At 40.2% G+C, this 19996-nt stretch overlaps 1 protein-coding gene across 3 annotated transcripts in view; it reads right to left on the minus strand.

The window, feature by feature from the left end:
- cdc42bpab (CDC42 binding protein kinase alpha (DMPK-like) b) overlaps nucleotides 1-19996 on the minus strand; it is a 125489-nt gene that overhangs the window by 12488 nt on the left and 93005 nt on the right. For all 3 annotated transcript variants that reach the window (XM_036581384.1, XM_036581382.1, XM_036581383.1), the window contains exons 20-32: nucleotides 19370-19461; nucleotides 17485-17561; nucleotides 13643-13681; nucleotides 11781-11897; nucleotides 9249-9326; nucleotides 8967-9072; nucleotides 8167-8303; nucleotides 6425-6564; nucleotides 6248-6329; nucleotides 4403-4622; nucleotides 4241-4303; nucleotides 3067-3365; nucleotides 1115-1409 (exon numbers count right to left, since the gene is read on the minus strand). In XM_036581384.1, coding sequence (XP_036437277.1) covers nucleotides 1115-1409; nucleotides 3067-3365; nucleotides 4241-4303; nucleotides 4403-4622; nucleotides 6248-6329; nucleotides 6425-6564; nucleotides 8167-8303; nucleotides 8967-9072; nucleotides 9249-9326; nucleotides 11781-11897; nucleotides 13643-13681; nucleotides 17485-17561; nucleotides 19370-19461 — 1745 coding nt within the window. The remainder of the gene's footprint in view (nucleotides 1-1114; nucleotides 1410-3066; nucleotides 3366-4240; nucleotides 4304-4402; nucleotides 4623-6247; nucleotides 6330-6424; nucleotides 6565-8166; nucleotides 8304-8966; nucleotides 9073-9248; nucleotides 9327-11780; nucleotides 11898-13642; nucleotides 13682-17484; nucleotides 17562-19369; nucleotides 19462-19996) is intronic.

The raw sequence follows: 19996 nt of genomic DNA on the forward strand, positions 1-19996 counted from the left end.
ATCATGTAAACTGAGTCATAATCTTTATCAAACAAAAGAAAATTATGCACGAGTTCAGCAAAAGTCGTTGTAGTATACTGTCATCCCTAGTTTGGCCACAAAACTGTCATTAATCTAGTAAGAAAGAACTGTGAATGTCACAAACTTTACTGTCTGAGAGTTTGGGATGCTTAGCCTGACTCCGACTTCTCTGAAGCCATTTCGCCTAAAGCCGTTTGAAACGATCCATTTCACCTGATGAACGAGAGCTGAGACATGTTTTTACCTATGTGTTCGTCCTATGATGAAACTTGTCTCTCAGTCTGAAACCTGGCACTGTGGTGTGAGGATGCTCTGAAATGTACACAGTCATAGAGGCGGCTTTTTGTACAAGCCTGATATCTGCCAGCATGTTTAACCAGCTCAGATGCGTTTCTAGAATAATCTCATCTGTGCTAGGTACTATAAACATGATATATATCATGTAAGAGTTTTGATATGTAGGATATCACCCAATGGTTAAAAGTTCAGTTTACACGTTGTAATACTGTCGTCTTGAAATGGTTTGCACAAAATAAATTTTACAAAAAATTTACAAAAGTAAATAAATGAACTTTTTTTTAACTGGCAGTAAGTAAGCTTTTAACTGTCACTGGGGGCTGTTGCCATCAAAATGTAATGACTTTTACCTGCCTTAAAAAATTATTTTCATTTTAGATTAACTCACCGTGCACCAGCAGACAGAGACAAATATTAATCAATACCATCATGTTTAATGCCCCCTTCCCACCAGGGCCACCTGTTATCAAACGTAACGCTCAGCTAGCTCAGAGAACCTCCCCGATAACGTGTTTTACGTGAAATGACATGGTATGGGAGGAGAATGATTTCTGAATTATGATTCAAGTAATACTTCACCCGAACAGGCTAGAAGTGAGCAATAGCTAGCAACCTATGTGCATAATACCAACTACAACCTTTTAGCTTCATTCAAATCCAAATATGTAGCGAAATTAGATGTTTTTTAGCGACTAACAGTGATTAAAACCGAGGCGGGACTAGTAAGCATTTCCATAACACCGGCCAATCCTCTTCTACAGATCAAGACTAGAGTGAGCTATTGTGATGCACTTACAGCACGCTGTGGGGACCGCAGGCCACATCAGCTCCTGCTGCCGCGAGCGTCGGCCGTGTGTGTCCACATACACACCCAAACAGCTGAAACACAGCAGCAGCTCTTTGCTGGAGATCTCCACGGCACACAGAGCGTCCAGGCCCTGCTGCCCGATGAAGGCCAGCGTGTGGTCCTCGGGGTGAAGGAGGCTGATTGGAGGAGAGTCTGAGTGCATGCTGTAGCGTATGAAGCCCGCCTGGTAGCCCACAACCAGACGCTCACTCAGCAGTGCCATCCACTGAACCACTCCTGGCACCTGGTACAAGAATAATTGGAGGGAGGTGAGAGAGGAATTCTTCTACATGCAGGGCAGAAAAACAGGACACTAAGTATGTAAGTCACTAACTGACCTATATACTGCATTTCGTACCATTTTGGTATTATAAACATTTAGAGCCTTGCAGGAAAAATACTGGCTTTCAGGCTGGGCACAGGCTTCCACCTGTAGGCCGTGGTGATACTGCTAGCAGCCCTTTTTTGCCAGTTCTTCAATATTTTCTTTTTTTTTATGATGTATGTTGTTGGTGCTGGGCTAAACACAAACAAGTAATACCCATGCTGTTATGATTAATACCACCTTTATTACAGAAATAAAAATGTGTTTTCTATATTATAGCTGTTAGTCTTTCCAAAAACTTATCAAAAATAGTTACAGATTTAGAACGTAAATCATTATGTAGACTTTTTTTGACTGTGTGGAATTCATACATCATGAATAAATGGCTACAAACAGAAATTGTTTTCAGGTGTTTATTATGTTGTGTGATTATACAGTGAAGTGAAATCTGATAGGCTACATGAACTGTGTTATATTTGTTTGCATTTGAAATGAGTGGGCCAGTTAAATGGTCTTGGGGGCAGTGAAAACTTTTGTTATTTGTGCAGGCCGTGAGTTGTGAAAGGTCGGGACCCCAGTCGGGTTTGTTTTGTTTTCTAATTAGTGATTTTTCATGTAATAGATTTGTTTTTATTTGAAAGAATATGCCTACAGAAATTATGTAGCTGCATTCTGAACAGCTCCAGACTTTGAGGAGAGGGTGAACATGCCCCTGAATGAAACTGGGGATTAAGTTCAAAAGGAACTGAGAGGAACTCTAGCAGTGGGGCTAATGTGGTGGATGCTGTTCTCTGCCATGGAAAATCAGCTATTCCACAAACATAGACTGATAGCAAATACTGTTAGTGTGTTACAGATGCATAAAACACCAGTTTATCCCAGCATGTTGTTTGCAGCCAGTTAACCTGTGTGCTTAGTAACAAAGTAAAGCTCTGTAAAACCGAGTCAGTGAGAAGCCTAATCTCTGTTGGTGCATGTGAGCGGGTTCAGGTCCGGTTTGGCAGTTGGGCCCGTTCAGGTCGGGTCTCAAAGTATGAGTTTTTATAATACGATCACAAAACCTACTGAGATTACACTACATCTTGCACATCTGGACACTCCACACCTGGACACTTTATTTCAGTACCAATATCTGTATGTATTTATTCCGTATTGTCATCATATGCTGTGACCTGCGCCTCCTTGTACAGTCATTATTGCACTGCCTTTTACATCTCAGGTTATAGATCCTATTGCAGATTTCTGTATATTTCTATTTGTATATATGTGTATATATACAAAAATATATTTTTTTTTGGTATTTATTCTTGTTTTGATATTGTTTCACCCTTATTACTATTACAGTCCTGTGTTGTGTGACTGCTACTGGCTGCTCACTTTCCTTCGGGATCAATAAAGTACCTACCTACCTACCCATCCACCTACCTACCCACCTGCCTATCTACAGCCAACTTTATTAAAACCACTAATATTTTCACATACAATAATTTGTAATTTGAATATGCTCTCTGTTGCTGTTCTTCAAGTCTTCATTACTGCTGTGAACGTAGTAATAAACCCTCACGGTTCCAGTTACCTGGATCTCTCGGAGGCGCCGGTGGCGGGCCTTGCTCTTGATGACCTCGTAGCAGATGATCTGACGCTTCATGGCCACACACAAACAGGTGAGGGCGCCATTGCGCAGCGTTCCAGACACCAGGGCCTGACAGCCTTTAGTCTCAGGCAGCTTGAAGGAGTCAGTCTCACGTCCGTCCAGGCCGGCCATGGGGATCAGCCGCACATGGCGGTTCCTGCCGGAGATGACGGCCAGCAGCTGCTCAGTGGGCAGCAGGTCCACATGATGCACCTTCTTGTTGTCGCCCACACGGGTGATCTCTGAGCGGGGAACGAGAGTGAAAGATTATGTACAGATAAACACATTTATGTCTTTTACCATATCCACTATTAATGTATACAACAGGTCAAAACCTCTTTAGTGCACTGTGTGGGTGGTAGCAGGACTTTCTATTGAAGCTCCTTTGAATTCAAAGAAAACGGTTGTAAATTAACTGATTAACCTGTTTTTTTCAATCAGCTCTGCTAACTATTATGGGATCTTCAGTTCCTCTGCCTTTGCTACTGTTAACAATTAAAGCTCCACCTCATTTTTATGTTGCAAAAAATAAAAAGAAAGAAAAACAGTAAGAGGCATCTGGTCCCCTAATGCTTTGTGTACTCCATCAGAATGACTGTATGCATTTCAATCTTATAGAGCAATAAAAACCTTTATTTTGAAGCGAATGTGTCAATAATAAAATGACGTGCCAAATTTTTTTCACAACTGACTGTCAACCAACTGTTAACGACTACAGCCCTAGTACGAATAAGGAACAATAAATATGTCACAAACCGTTAGATGTATATTTGCTGTACATTTTATTTTTATATGTATTTTTTAATTCACATAAATTGTCAAATGCTGCAGCACAGCATATCGCTGCTGTCGGAAGAAAACCTCGTATCTCCTTTTTTGACGTTTTCCAGTTTTTGCCATAATTTGAAAGTACCTGTTGCTATTTACAATGTATGTAAATTTCATGAAGAATGGACCAAAAGAAACGTCCCAAAATGACTTGGAAAAAACTCTGGTTCCATTGACTTACATTAAAAGTAAAGTAGGTTTTTTCCTTCTCCTGTAAAGTTACCATTTTGGAGATCTGAGGTTTTCCTCCGACAGCAGCGACATGTAGAATACAAACAGAGATGCTTACCATCTTTGGTGACATGAATCACGTAAAGGCCTTCTTCATTGCCTAGGGCCACACGCTCGTGATCTAATGAGGAAAAACAAATAAAAAGGAAAGCACCCCCACTTAGTGCCTATAATATTCAAACAACCATGACATTGTCGCAGCCTTTCCATGTCGCTGTACCTATAATAGCAGCAGTCTGGGTGGTTTTGATGAGGGGCAGCGTGCTGTCGTAGGCTTCTTTAGGCACATACACAAAGCGCTCCTTCAGCTTATTCTTCTTGAGGATACGGTGCAGCTCGTTAAGCATATCCACCCACTTGGAGCGCTCATGGTCACTGTCGGCCAAGATCAGGATGGACGTCTTCTGGCTGGAGGAGGCCGACAGCTGAGACGCTGTTACCTGAAGAGAGCCAAAATGATCACAGAGCTGACAATAAGAGTCCAGAGTTCAATGTACTCTCAGGGTCCACTTTATTAAAAACATCTGCCTTGTACTTCCACTCACTGTCCAATTTATAAGCTACGTTTACCTTGTAAGTAGCCCATCTGTTGTCATGCACAATTTTTCAGCCACACTTGACCACAATCAACTAAAGACACGGCAGGGATGCTTTTTTCTTTTAAACACAAAAAAAGGTTGGAGCTGTTTGTGGCTGGATAAAAAGAGCTATATGGATTCTCATTCTCTAAAGTGAACTTGAGGTCAGTGGGCTCATTTTAAACATTCAAAGACCACCGATTTTAACGCACAATCAAAGAATTCTTTCACGATTTCCATTTTCTGTTTGTGACCTCATTCTCGTGACTGTTATTGCAGAGTGTAAACCTGCCTTTACACTTATTACACTTTGCAGAAACAGCATGTTCAGAGCTTTGAGTATGCTAGGTGTTAAATATAACAGTAGTGCATTCACAGCACTATAAAATGGTATTTCACATACAGTGGTGCTTGAGACCCTTTAGAATTTTCTGTATTTCTGCATAATTTTGACCTAGAACTTCATCAGATTTTATATGCTAATCCTAAAGGTTCACATACTTTTGCCACTCACAGATATGTAATATTGGATCATTTTCAAATGACCAAGTCTAATATTTTTATCGCATTGGTTTAATTTGGTTCCCTTTTTCTACTATTAAGACTTGTGTGAAAATCTGATGAAGTTTCAGGTCAAATTCATCCAGAAATACAGAAAATTCTAAAGGGTTCGCAAACTTTCAAGCACCACTATAAGCAGCCATATAACATAAGTGAGCAATATAACAAAATTCTATTGTTATTGTGATACATTTTTGATCGTGACACAGAATATGCCTTTCTGAGCATTTTACTGATATAGTCAGTACAGAAACACTGAACAACTGCATGTCTTATTAAAAACACAACATAATAAGTGCTGTTTAATTGGTTTTAGCATAAAAAGTGCAATAAAAAAACATTCTGCCCAGAGCTTCTGATCACAGTTTTTAAGTGTGGCACTACTGGTGCACTGTGCCTCTTTGTCAAATTATTATTATATAGATCATGTATTGTAAAAAATGTATTCATTTCTAATTTTTTCCATACTGCCCACCCCTAGTTCAAAGATTATCTCACTATGTGAATGAAGTGATTTTACTATACCATTTTATGTAACTGATCATCAGCAGATCAGTCAGTCACACTGCATTTCGCTGCTGTCACGACAAAACCTCGTATCTCCATTTTTGCCGTTTTTCAGTTTTTGAGGTCATTTAAAAATGTCTGTTGTTCTTCACATTGTGTGTAGATTTCATGTTGAATGGACCAAAAGAAACGGCCCAAAATGACTTGGAAAAAACTCTGGTTCCATTGACTTACATTAAAAGTGAAGTGTGTTTTTCCTTCTCCTGTAAAGTTACCATTTTGGAGATCTGAGGTTTTGTTCCGACAGCAGTGATATATAAACATTAAACACACTACAGAAAGGATATTATAAAACAAGACCAAAAACCAAACATATCAGTTCAGAAACACTAAGTGCACACATGCATGTATTTTCTTACTCTGAATATGCAGGGGATGTCCTTCTTGTTGGCATGGATGACATCTGAGGCCAAGACTGGACTCACTGAAAACTCTTCATCCCTGAGCAAGAAGGTGATAAAGATGAAAAGAAGATGGGCAAAATTGAAAAATAATTCAGAATGTATACGCACCATGTAAGGGAAGGTTTTTCTCACCTCATGTCGATGACCTGGCTGACCACCACGCTGGGCTGGGTGGTTTTGCCCTCACCAAGCTCGTACAGAAAGAGTTTAAAGTCACACACCACGGCCAGAGCCCTCTGCCAGCCCTTCTTCACACCTGTGGGCTTCGGCACCTGATGGAAACAGGATGACCAGACGTCATGGCAACGTACAACTGCAGCAATCTGCATGCCGGCATGTCTGAGTGTCTGTCTGCCTGTCTGTCTGTCTGTAAAAAAGCTCCAAATAGAAGACCTCCAAATGGTAAGTTGATAATCTTTATGTATAGTGAAGGGGTTCCCTCCCATTCGCAACTCACGACCCACACAACTTTACGTTCCACAGGAAAATTTAACAAGCCTGATCATTTCAAATGCACACAAATATAACACAATGTACTGAATTTCACTTTTCAATTTCTTAAACACCAAAAAATCCTAATATTTTTTATTCGAGCAATTTATCAATTAAGGATTAATTCCATACAATCCAAAAAATGTTTACAGAGACTGAAAATATAAACGTATCTAGCCTGCTAGGTCTGTAACACCAGTCATGCATGTTGTCAGACGTAAATATTTAGCCATTTTTAACAGTTTATGTTTGCAAATAATTATCAGAACAATAATCCACTGTTAGAAATAAAGGTGCTGTGCAGGTACATTTTTCGTTCATCAAGGTACAAACAATGTAAGTGTTCCCTCAAAGGTACAACAGTGGTTTTAAGGTCTGATTGTGAACCTTAAATGAGTTTTTCCCAGGAGAAAAGTACAAATTTGCACCTTTTCACAATGATTTAAAACAGAACAATCAAATAAAAAGCCTGGAGACGAGACGGGGTGTGTAGAGTCAGTACAGCTTAGAAAATATCATTTCAGTGGATTATGGTACAGTTATGTTCCCTGACTAAAGGTACTGAGATGGACCCTTGAGGGTCCCACCTCAGTGACAAGAGGGGAACTGCCCCAGTGACAGTTTAGTACCTTTTTTTCCTGAGAGTTTGTCTGTCATATTAAAATGACTAGCTTTATTAAATGTCTACATGAGGAGTTTCATTCCAACACACTGTATATACGTCTGGGACAATTTTGGATGTAACAAGTTTTTGAAAAGATTAACAGCTGAAGGTATTAATCACTATACATACATACATACATCATCTAAACCGCTTATCCTTCTGGGTCACGGTGGGGTGCTGGAGCCTATCCCAGCTGTCATTGGGCGGAAGGCAGGACACACCCTGGACAGGTCGCCAGTCCATCGCAGGGCTTAATCACTATAGTGCTTTGATATTTATTGTATGTGTAGCGTCTTCTCTAAACAATGTAGATCATGGAAAAAAAAAATTGAAAATAGAAGATCCAAACAAAAAAGGACTACCAAAGGCTCCCTGGCAGTATCACTACAGCCTACTGGGGGGCTGCAAGTTGAAAACTGGTGTAGTATTTATGGTAGAAGCAATGGCAGAAGGTCAAATGGGACTCCAAGTCAAAATGTCCCAGGGCTTCAAGCCAGTCTTGCTCAGAAAATAGCCTCTTACCCCACCTTCAGGTGAGATTTTGCAAAATATGCCCGACTTGCTGCATGCATTAAAAACCACTCAAGACTAGGCTGCTTACTATAGCACCGCTGGTGCCCTCTGCTGGACAAAAACTGTCATAAGTGGTATTTTAAACCTCACTGGACAGCATACACAGATAGAGAGTCATGAATAGAGTATTTCAAGTGTTGCTCACCCGGACGTGTCCCTCGTAGGCGGTGCCAATGCCCCTCTGTGGGTCGATGCCCAGTGGACCCTTAGTCTGCTCAGGAGGAACTGGACAAACGGCAGGGGCCTTGTCCGCACACGTCACGTGACAGGAAAAATTACACACTGTGGGGAAAAAAAAAAAGTGAAAATATTCAGAGACCAAAATTAACATTAAAATAAAGTATTAAAAAGAATCAACCACTGATAAAGCATTTTTTAAAATCCACATACATTCAGCCTCTGAAGGCTTCAGCATTTGTGGATCTACACAGATCAGGCATAACATTATGACCACCTAATTGTTTCTACACTCATCATCCATTTTATCAGCTCCTCTTACTATATAGGTGCACTTTGTAGTTCTACAGTTACAGACTGTAGTCCATCTGTTTCTCTGCATACTTTGTTAGCCCCCTTTTACCCTGTTCTTCAGTGGTCAGGACCCCATGGACCCTCACAGAGCAGGTACTATTTGGCAGTGGATCACTATCAGCACTGCAGTAACACTGACGTGGTTGTGGTGTGTTAGTGTGTGTTGCGCTGGCATGAGTGGATCAGACACAGCAGTGCTTGGAAAAAGTGTTATTACATTAACTTATATTTAAACTACAGAACACAGCCTCCTCCTGTACAAATGTTGGAGATACAAGGTTTCATTCTGACACTGACGACATATTACATATTACTCTACATTCGAAGTAATTATGGTTCCTTTTATCACTGTTAATACATTATGTTCATACATTCATACAAGGTCATCCCCCAGTTTTTCCTTCTCTCTCTCACCTTCACAGCTGCAGCCCTGGCGGATGAGGCCAACCATAAGGGAGGTACACTGGTTACACTTAGTAGGGATGCTGAAGGACTTCACCACAAACTGATGGGCCTTGGGCTGCAACATAAACAACGCAATGCTACTGTCACACTGTTAGCACCTGCTCATAATGCAGCCTCAGGAAAAACACATTTGACTCATTTCATTTATACATTCGTTACTTTTCCACTCTCACTTCTGACGACACAGTGTAAGGCATTATTATTTATTATAAATCTAGATCACTTTCTTACTTTAGGAGTGGAGTGGCCCAGGCTGCTGTAGCCGGATCTCCCAGTCGGGGTCTGGAGACGTGACGAGTGGTCCACCAGCTGCAGGAGAAGAGCATGTTAGGTGCATATAACTGAGGACAGACTCACTCACTTAAAGCCTCGGTCAAAATGGTTTCAAATGTTTTTTTTTTTGTTTTAATAGTAAAGCTATGCTGCTGAAAAAGCAGTGTTATATTTAAGAAGTGTGTATAAATGAACACAATTTAGTAGTTGATAAATGCTCTAAAACGTCTGTGCGGCTGCCTCCTCCTGTGCTTGAGTTATCATGTTTAACTACTTCAAAACAAAGTGTCACAGTGTCTTAACGTGACTTAACATATCGTTGCTGTCCAAAGAAAAACAAGTATCTCCAAAATGTTAACTTTACAGGAGAGGGCAAAAGCACTCTTTACTTTGAAAGTTAGTTAATGGAAAGAGGTTTTATTCTAAGCAATTTTGGAGCATTTCTATTGGTCCAATCATGATGAAATTTTCACACAATGTAAAGGAGAACTGCTGAGCTCAAATGATGCAGAAAAGTAAAAATCACAAAAAATGGAGATACATGTTTTTCATTGGACAGCGACGATATGTCCGAAGGTGCACTGTGAAGGATCTGACTGGGAAAGAAGAGGTACTGTGGCTTGGCCAAATACTCTAGCTTCTCTAAGCTACAACCCAAAACAAGATATTTCACTGTTCTCAACGGCTACTTTCACATTACAAGCCTCGTTACTCAAATCTGATCTCACTGAGATGATGATTCACATTCGTTTAGGCAAGTGACTTAAATTGCTCATTAATGTGAACGAACCAACGTCCTGAAATGACCCACATGAGCACATCCTACTCATGAATGAATCACGTGGATCATCAGCAAACAAACTAACGAGCAGAACGAGCTTTGCTGAGAAGATAATTAACTCGTCTCAGCTTCATTATTAGAGCAAGAGGAAGGAGAAAAAGGTGAGACGTGTTGCTTTTCCACAGTTCACAGGCTTTGACTTCTGTTCGGTGCTGCTGCCATGGTAACGCTGAATGATGGTCACGCACAGTGGAAAAAAAAAAAAAACACATGAATTCCGATTTGAGCGTCACATTAAGGTTGCATGGCCACGAATCGGATACGTATCTGATCTAGGACCACATATGAAAAAAGCCTCATGTCGGATTTGAAAAGATCAGATTTGTGTGGCCACACAGCCCTGAAAACATCAGATCTGAGTCAAATTATGCAAAAAATCGGATTTGTGCCACTTCAACCTGGTAATGTGAACGTAGCCAATGACACCTCAACAAACTGACATGTCAGCTTATTCACTGAAGAGAAAAAATCCCATAATATCTCTGATCTACTGATCTGGTTAGTTCTAGTGTTAGCACTAGCCTGATAGCTCAATTAAAGCAGCCTCTGTCATTCATGCGCAGTGCACAAAATGTTGTTTTTACAGGCTGTTTTTGAATATAAGACGTTTTCCAATGTAGACCTTTTCACACTTCTTGTTCGTGTAAGCACCAGCGCACCAGTTAACAGTGTCTGCATATTATGAAAACTTTTCATCTGATGTTAAGTTATTTTTTAAAGCCAGATAACAAAATTAGTCAGAAGGCACATCCCTAAGTAGCCACGTTTACATGCAGCCTAATAATCCGTTTATAATCCATCTAATAGCTCAATCTGAATAGGATGCCTCCATGTATACACTTCAATAAGAATAGTCTAGTCCGATTGAGGCCATTCGGAACACAATCTCTATCCGATTGAACAAGGCGGGTAATCCTGTAAATGATCTGTTAAATAGAAGTATAATAGCCATATAAACACATATATCCGATTACATTTCCATTCAGAACGTGTAACTACGTTCTGCGCATGTGTTCGCGTCAGAGCAAAGGCAGGGAACAAACTGGCTCTGGCAAAAGTTCAACATGGCGGAGCAGAAACTGGTCTGCAGAGGAGACGAAGTTTATGCTCTAATCTGAAGACGGCGGTGGGACGGACGTCCAGCTTATGTGTCTCAGAACACGACGTCTTCCTCTCGGCCTTCTTTAATAAGGACATGTGAAGGACGTTTTCCTGAGTCTGACATCATTTTAAAGTAATTAAAACTCCAGCGCACAAAACTCATCTCACTCTGACTGGACTCGTGATGTTCGCTGTCATGGTAACGTTTACTCTAAGCGCTACTCCGCGCATGCGAGTCATTTTCGATCGGATTACTTGTAGTGAGCATGTAAACGTCTTAATCCGTAATCAGAATGTATTCAATCGGATTGGCAAAAATCTTTGCATGTAACCACAGACAGTGATTCTACAGCAGTTGGTTACTAGGTCAACTGGTCTATGTGAACAGAGGAATCAGTAAACTCTGCTGAACTTGGACACCCCTGAACTGGGATGCAGAGATGAAAACAGGCATAAAGCATCAGAGCTCCAATGTAAGAGAGGCACTTTGCCTTGGTTATATAACCTGTCCCTGGTTTTCATGTTGAATGTTAGGGTTTAACAGTTACCTCTATGGGCTCCAGGTCACTGGCGGTGGATGGCGAGCGTGAGCGGTATATGCGGCGAGATTTAGAATCCTCATCCCGTGATGGGGTGTTAGATGGAGTAAAATCAGCTGAATCAAGCTGGAGAGATAGAGAGGGTAGAAGGGGGGGGGCAGAGAGATAGAGGGATTACTTCACTTTATTTATCACATTACAGTCTCATCAACATAATGAGGGTAGCAGATTTAACACCATGCATTAACAAATGGCTAAAACTTAACCCAGCACTAAAACCCAGACGAGACTGAGTGCACTGAGTCCACCGAGGTTTATCTGGGATCTGTGATTGTTTACAGAAATCACACCCATACAGCAGAACAAAGCAAAGTGCGGAGCAACCAGGCTTTAATCCAAGATACCAAAAAGACACAATGCACTCTGAAAGCCCACACACCCACCCCACATGCACAATACGGGGAAAAAGACCCAGCCAACCACAAACCCATTCACCACATAATAAAAGGGGAACAAATTTAGCACAAACATGAAATGACATTTGATTTCCAAACCCATCAGAAAGTGGGAAATCAGGATCACAACACCTCACATGATTTTATGACACATTTCTCATGCAGTAGAGTATACAGCTCAGACACCACTACCACCCATGCAGGACTCAGAATGCATTAACATGAGGAGAGAAAACAGACAGCTCCACTGTTCTGGGGTCAACACGACTGCTGGAGCAGTAGCTGAATAGGTGAAAATCCCTTTTATTCAAATATAGTCAATCAGCCAGGATATATGGTGACTGAAGTCTGCTTTTCAGTTCTGCACTGAAACTATGAGGCTAACGTAGCTATGTAATAGAAGCTTATACCCCCAAAAATTAGCAAACTGCACACCTAAATCACCACAGTCTCACCTCAAACGGTATCAACATTATTGCATGTATTTTATCTGTCTTAAACTCTACTCAAGCTGGATTAGTTTTACTTGAGGAGACGCTGTAATTTGAGCGATTAACTAATGAGATACATGATTTTTAATCCAGTACGAACCTGCAAAGTCCATAGGTTTTACAAGTCTGCTAAGAAGTCATTCCAGGACAAATTGCCTTCTAAAACTTGCAATTTGTGTGACTTTGCAGTAAAGCAGTAACAAAACCTGACTATACGCAAAGACATTTTTTTGGCAGGGACACCAGGCTAATTCAGTTTTACTCCAATTCAAGTTCAAACTAGGACTACTGTAGTCTGTAATCATTTTCGGTGATGACCTAATTAGAAGGAGAAGGTTAGAAAGTGAAATGAGTCTACTTTACTAGCCTAATGCTGTTCTATCTGACAGCACCTGGAGGGTATTTTTGTAGTTTGGCTGGATCTGTTTAACTGACATGAACATCCAGGGTACGATGATTTGATCCAAGATATCTGGTCTACAGATACTTTATCCAGTACAAATCGGCCAAATTTTACAAATTTAACTGCAGAATGTCAGCTGGTAAAACTAATCCAGCTCGAATAAGGCTTGTTTACTGTAATCTATAAAAAAGTACCACACATGCCTGAAATTTGTCTACACCTTTGCCCATTTTTATTGATAACCACAACAAACCACATAAAAAGGCTATTTGGTGTTACTTATCAACTCGACGTGTTTGTAAGTCACGTCAAGTGTGTGTTGATTTAGACGTACAGTGTGCATCACACTAAGTCCTGTAGATAAGCTCCCATTTTCTGTTAGCTACATAAACCTTGTACCTCCAAAACTAAAGAAGCAAGCCTAATAAACATGCTTTCGGTGATCGACTACATTTGGGCTCAAGGGGAGAATGAAGGGAAGACTATCACTTTAACCCACTCAAAAACCAAAGTGAACCTTACGCGTCGGCCTTTGCTTCCTGGACCACAAGAAGGTGAGCGCTTTGAAAGGAGAAAATACAAACAAAAACGAAACAAACAACAAAAACAAAACAATTATTTCATACAATGACAAGCACAGGAAAGTTTCTAAGCTGTGATTGAGGGTTAATGCTTTGCAGAACTGCTAAGAGGGAGCAAAGTGGGGGAAGAAAAGCACGTTGGAACATGTGTTATCAAGTCGTTGATCTCTGGATGTTCTCCAGTCCTACAGCACAAAAGGGATCAGCACACAGGAGCGACTGAGGCAGGAGTCACTAAACAGAAATAAAGGGTGGAGGACAGAAAGGCACTGAATAGGTAATCTGCTCATGACACGCTCGGTTACTTTACACCTTTAACACCTGGGTCAGGGATAAAGGAGAGAGAAAGGAGCAAAAGTCAGCCCTGATCAGTCTTTAAGGGCAAATATGTGTGCGTGTGCTCGTACATGCCCACTCTCTCGCTAAACAAACACAAACATGCTGCTCTCAAACTTTCGTGATGGGCTGCTGGAATCAAATGGCTCAGGCCAGTCAGGTCAGCCCCCTGACTCTTTTCCAACAGTGGCAAGACGTACACAGGCTCAGAGATTGACTTTGGCAGAGCTGGATGTTAGGAGTGGTCACGCATCCTGGCTTTGTTTAATGGATCTGAATCGTGTGTGTGGGTGTGTGTACATTCTGTTCAACAGAGCTACTCGGAGTTTTAAAGGTGCTCTGAGTCGTGTGGTTTAAAAAGCTGCATTATCAAGCTATCGCAATGTGTTTCTGCACTCTTAAAAATAAAGGTGCCAATTTTGACCTTTTGTTTCCCCTTTTTTTTAAGTGTAAAGACCATTTAATTTTAATGTAAAGCACCTCTAAATAATGCACAGAAGGGCCAACGTGTTTTAAAATGTATATCTCAGTTACCTTTTGGTAATAACGACATATATCGCTGCTGTTAGAACAAAACTTTGTATCTTCATTTTTTGTCCTTTTTCAGTTTTTGGCATCTCTCATAAACAGAAAAAGTAAGTTGTCCTTTACATTGTGTGTAAATTTCATGATAAATGGACCAAAAGAAAAGGCCCAAAATTACTTGGGGGGGAAAAAAAAAGTCTGGCTCCATTGACTTACATTAAAAGTTTTTCCTTCTGCTATAAAGTTCTCAGTTTGGATATACAAGGTTTTGTTCTGACAGCAGAGATATCCTGATATTCATGCATTCTCTCTCAAATGGATTAACCCTTTAAGGTCAACGCAGACACGTGGCCATTTCATCAGTTTGATAACTCAGTGCTGTTGCTGCATTGTTTCGATATGTAAAGAATGTGATCTACATTTTACACTTGTAAATTAGGAAACACACAAACAGGAATACAAATCATACAATAGTTGTGTTTTTGCTTGTCTGAATAAGCAAAACAAACGCTTTTAGATCTGGAGATGTATATTTAGCCCCAATACCATTTCACCCCTTGCCCCTACCACTTAGCCCTTAGCCATCTGTTTTGCGCGTTCACGTCTAGGGGTAAGGTGTCCCGATTTTTAGATAGAGGGGTAGGGCGAAGTGTTAGGGTTACATGGCCACTCCAAACTGAGGTTTTTCAGAGACACACTGCAAACAGAGTGTTAAAAAATAAAAACAAAAACCGGCAAGTTGGCTGCGCGAGCGACAAAAGAAACCCAGAAATGTGAGAATTTTCTCTGTTAAAAAATTATAAGTGTAACATGTAAAAAATCATATTTCTCAAATCATATAGTCATTTTCTTCATTACAAGCATAAAAAATCGCTAATAGCATGCTAATGTCTCAGGAGCTAGCTAGACAATTTTCCTGTTCCACCTTAAATAGTCTGGCAGTTCTGACGCGTGAAGCGCCAGAATGTAACTGCTGCACCATTTAAGGTGAAACGGGAAAATTCGAACAAGAAGCTGGTGAATATCTGACTTCAGCTTCATATCACCAAAGAATTAGCGGTGGGTGATAATAAATAATTGTCCCCCTCTTTAAGAGCTACTGATGCCCTAAATGTAACTAAAGCCCAGCAGTGAGGAGCTGAACTTTACCCTCCTCTGCTATCACTGAAGACGGGCCGGGTCACCTACAGAGCAGCGCTAGTAGCTGTTAATGAAGTAATGTTTTTTTTTGTTTGTTTTTTTTATTTGAGCATGCGAGCTGCGCTAATGTTATTCCTCCTAATAAACCTCGTAATGAACAGCCACATGCCGAACGCTGTCTCCTCATTATTCATCACCACTGCCTTGATATTTTCAGTGGCAAGTTCTTATTGACATTAACACACATAGGTAGTGAGAGGGAACGGAGAAGAACAGAGTCTGCAGTGTCCAGAGTTTTTTAACTGCAGATTTAGGGGGAAAAAGCATCACATCATTTCACAATATAAATAAATTTAACACCATTATCTTATGCTGCTTTTCACAGGGGCCTAATAACAACAACATTCTCTTCTGAAGAAAACGGCTAACTTTAGAAACAGAAAGTTAAAGTGCATGTTAGGACACGCTGCGGTTCTCCTTAAGTTAGGACAGTACTTCTGACATTTAGGACACTTCTATACTGTTTTTCGTCTATACTGTTTTCTTATTTGGAGTTAGGATAAGATTATGAACTTAAGAGCTGTTGTTCTGTAAGAGCTTCTTCCTAAACTTCATCTTAACTGAAGTCGTTATGGTGTTTAAACAGATAAGAGTTAGGAAGTTTCTGTAATATAATCTCATGCATCTTTTCTACAGTGACAGATAAACTGTAGTACACAAAAAGCTGTGATTCTACATGCTGATACTTTCATTCTAGCCAACATACACTTGCACAATTCCTGTGGCAACAGATTTAACGGACTTAAAGGGACCGTTGCCAAATTCAGCGACACAATTGGTTCGGAAGGGTTATTTTTGCTGATTTAGTCAGAAGAACTAAACAGCCTTAATTAATACAATGGGACTTAGAAAAAAAATTAAAAGTTGACTCAAAAAGTAGATTCAAAATGTTTAATGCAATAAGAACAGAAATAAAAGCTATTTAGAAATAACTGTTTTTCACTAAATCAACACAGATGAATATTATACCATCACACTGCTTTTTTACTGCAGTGCAATGATAGTGGAAGAGTTTTTGATATGGTGAACGAGTTTTTTAGACTCTACATCTTTACCCTCACTGCATTTTTAGCTTAACTCTGCTCTCCGATGTACAGGCGCTCGTGTTATTCACTGTATCATCTGGGTGCTTTACATGTTAGATCTTCCCTTAAGGTTTCCATTCTGCTAAAAAGGCTCAAAAGAACCATTTTGGCACTTTTATTTTTAAAAGTTTGTAGTGGAATTGGTTTCCTCCAGGTGCTCCGGTTTCCTCCCACAGTCCAAAGACATGCAGTCAGGCTAATTGGCTAAATTGCCCCTAGGTGTGAGTGTGTGTGTGAATGTATATGTCTTTCTGTCTGCCCTGCGATGGAGTGATAGGGGATAGGCTCCAGCTCCCCCCCATGACCCAGAAGGATAAGCGGCTTAGAAGGTGTGTGTGTGTGTGTGTGTGTGTGTGTGTGTGTGTGTGTTTTGGGGAATTGATGTGACTGACTAAAGGAGACAACAGGAGGACTCAGGGTTTTGTAGTGGATCCACAAATCAACTTACATCTTCCCAAAACTCAATTAAAGAGGAAGAAGAAGAAGAAAAAGAGTCCTGATGGACAACAAAAGAAGAAGGAAAAAAAGCCACAATGATCACTGTATCAATATTAAATCATTCAAAAGAACATAAAAATACCAGAGGGTTTAATATAGAGGAGAGACTGCTAGGCTGAAAAGATAAAACAGGACTTACATCAAACTGGTCCAGCGCAGAGGTGGGAGCATTGAGAAAGGCCAGGAAGGAGTTCTGAGAATCCTGGTGCTTGACACCTGAGAACAAAATCATATCAAGGTGAGTCAGACAGCAGTGCTGTTTGGCTTTGGGGGATGGACGTATTAAAGGAATATTCTAGCACTTCCCAACTTTATCTCTACCAGCCACAACGACAGCCGGGCACAATGACAGCATAAGGTCAAATACCATAGACAATAACATGCTTGTACTTAACAGCACGATTCTAAATAACTGAAAAAGTGCTGACTCAGAAGAGAGCAACAGAGGCCAATGGGCCACCTTGACCTATCATCTATTAACATGTATTTTTGAGTCAATGTTCCGTCTTTTTTATTTCAATTTCCAGCACAGGGACACAGTAAAATATATTAGGAGAGTTAAGAGTTAACCCCATATGTGTGCCTAGTCTTATAACTACCCACATATTACATATTAGTTTTATAGTAGTTACTGAGTCGTTTATAGTAGTTACTAAATAAAAGGTCTTAAACACCTGAATAAGTCAGTTTAGGGTTTAAAAGGTTTCAATTTCAAATAATATACTGAACACTTTCAATTAAAGTCAACCTGAAATGAACCTTGTTAGTTCATGTCTTTGGTCACATTACGCTCCATTGGCCGGGAAAAACTATACGAACCAATATGTTAACATGTTTTCCCTCCTCCTCCCACCACCTTGACCCATCATCACCTCTGCTCCTGGCTGCAGGTACATGCATGCCTGCAGACAACCTCCTTTCTTCTTGTCACTTCATTCTTCATTTTAGTTGTAAAATAATCTCTTGTGAATTATTTCAGTTTGTTTACACTGGCAACCTGCGTATTTGTTCTAGAGAGTGAGGTAGTTCAGACGTCTGGCAGTATTTGCGCTGTTTTCAGAAGGTGCTGAGAGGCTGCAATACTCCAAGGCTTAGGGGGAGGGGGGGTGGTAGGGGATACGATGATGGAGCGACATGCACATACACAGTCCATTCCTTGCTCACATACGTTAAGTAGTAACACTAGTACACAGGTTTATTTTAATGACAGTCTGTCTTCTTCTTTCCTGAAGTCTTTTTGTTCTTGCACTTGTGGAGAAAATATAAGGAAAGCTAAAGCAATGTGGATGCTAAAAGGCTAGCCTGCTTAATGGTGCGTCACCATATCCTAAAGTTAGATATTTATAAATCAAGTTTTATATAAACCAAGACTAATAAATCAAGCTTTCAACAAATAATGAACCATGTTTCAGAAACTATGGAAAATGCACCAAAATACTGCAGTACTTCATTTTTTGATAAAAATGTGTTTATCGTTATTATTTCATTTGGCTTTTCTGTAAAACAGCTGGATTTCGCTGACCGGCAGAGTCTGACTCTTTGTTCGTTTCAGAACGGGGACTTTTCACTTTTCACAGTCCCAAACTATTTAACTTCAAACTATTAGTCCACTGTGCATTCTTTTAAAAATATATATTAACAGACAACTATATATTCTTAAAAGAACAAACACATGCACCCTAAGAACAGTTCAATATGTTAACCTATGTGAATGTTATAACAAACATCCATACACACATAGAATGCATGTAAAATAACAGTGCATCGTGACATTGTGATAATGTGACGCAAAACCGTGATAATGTGGTTTAAACACCAAAAATCATGATCGATGATCAGCAAACAATCAGCACCGGTCAACAAATCACTCCAGCGCTTCTTCTGCCTATCAGCTGTAGTGTTGTTAGTAAGTTGTGCAACATGATTATAGTCATCATTTTTCTTCATTTGAAAATAATATTGTAAAATATGTAATAAAGATATATTTTTCCTCTTCATTATAGAAGCATAAAAAGGAGACTGACCCCTCCTCTGACGCAGATCCTCCATCTCTTTCCTCAGCCTTTCAATCTCAGACAGCAGCTCCTGATTCTTGCTCTCAGACTCCTGCAGTTTACTGTCAAAACACAGAATGAAAGAAGGCGTTAATTGACTTCTTAGAGAGGTCTATTTCAGACTTCTCTTGCATAAGTCCATGAAGATCAAAGCGCTGCATGGTTTGACGTGTTCCCTGATTCCCCCTTTTCAACTCGTCAGATAATTGCTGAGCCTCTTTTTAGCTGAATCAGGGCTGTAAGAGCAGGGAAAGCTGTAAACTGCACATGCTGCACAAACTGCTGTGGCCTTCCAGCACTGCTCTGATCTCTGCTCTCAAAGGAGTGTCACAACATATAGAGGACAAGGAAGGCTATTAATAGACTTTTACATACAATGCTGGCCTTGAAAGTGTATACTTTATAAAAAGGACAAAATCAGCCTGACTTGGTAGGAAGATGAGAGAAATACGAGGCTATACCTCATAAAAAAACGATTGTCTGGATGAATATAGTGGTCTTGGCTTTGTAAAGTGCTACATGAAAACTGAAATGGCAATGGGGCATAGGTATGACCCCACATCTTGACAAGGTATTAAAAAAACAAACATATTTGTG

Source organism: Colossoma macropomum, unplaced genomic scaffold, assembly GCF_904425465.1.
Source record: "Colossoma macropomum unplaced genomic scaffold, Colossoma_macropomum, whole genome shotgun sequence".
In the NCBI taxonomy this organism is placed as follows: Eukaryota; Metazoa; Chordata; class Actinopteri; order Characiformes; family Serrasalmidae; genus Colossoma; species Colossoma macropomum.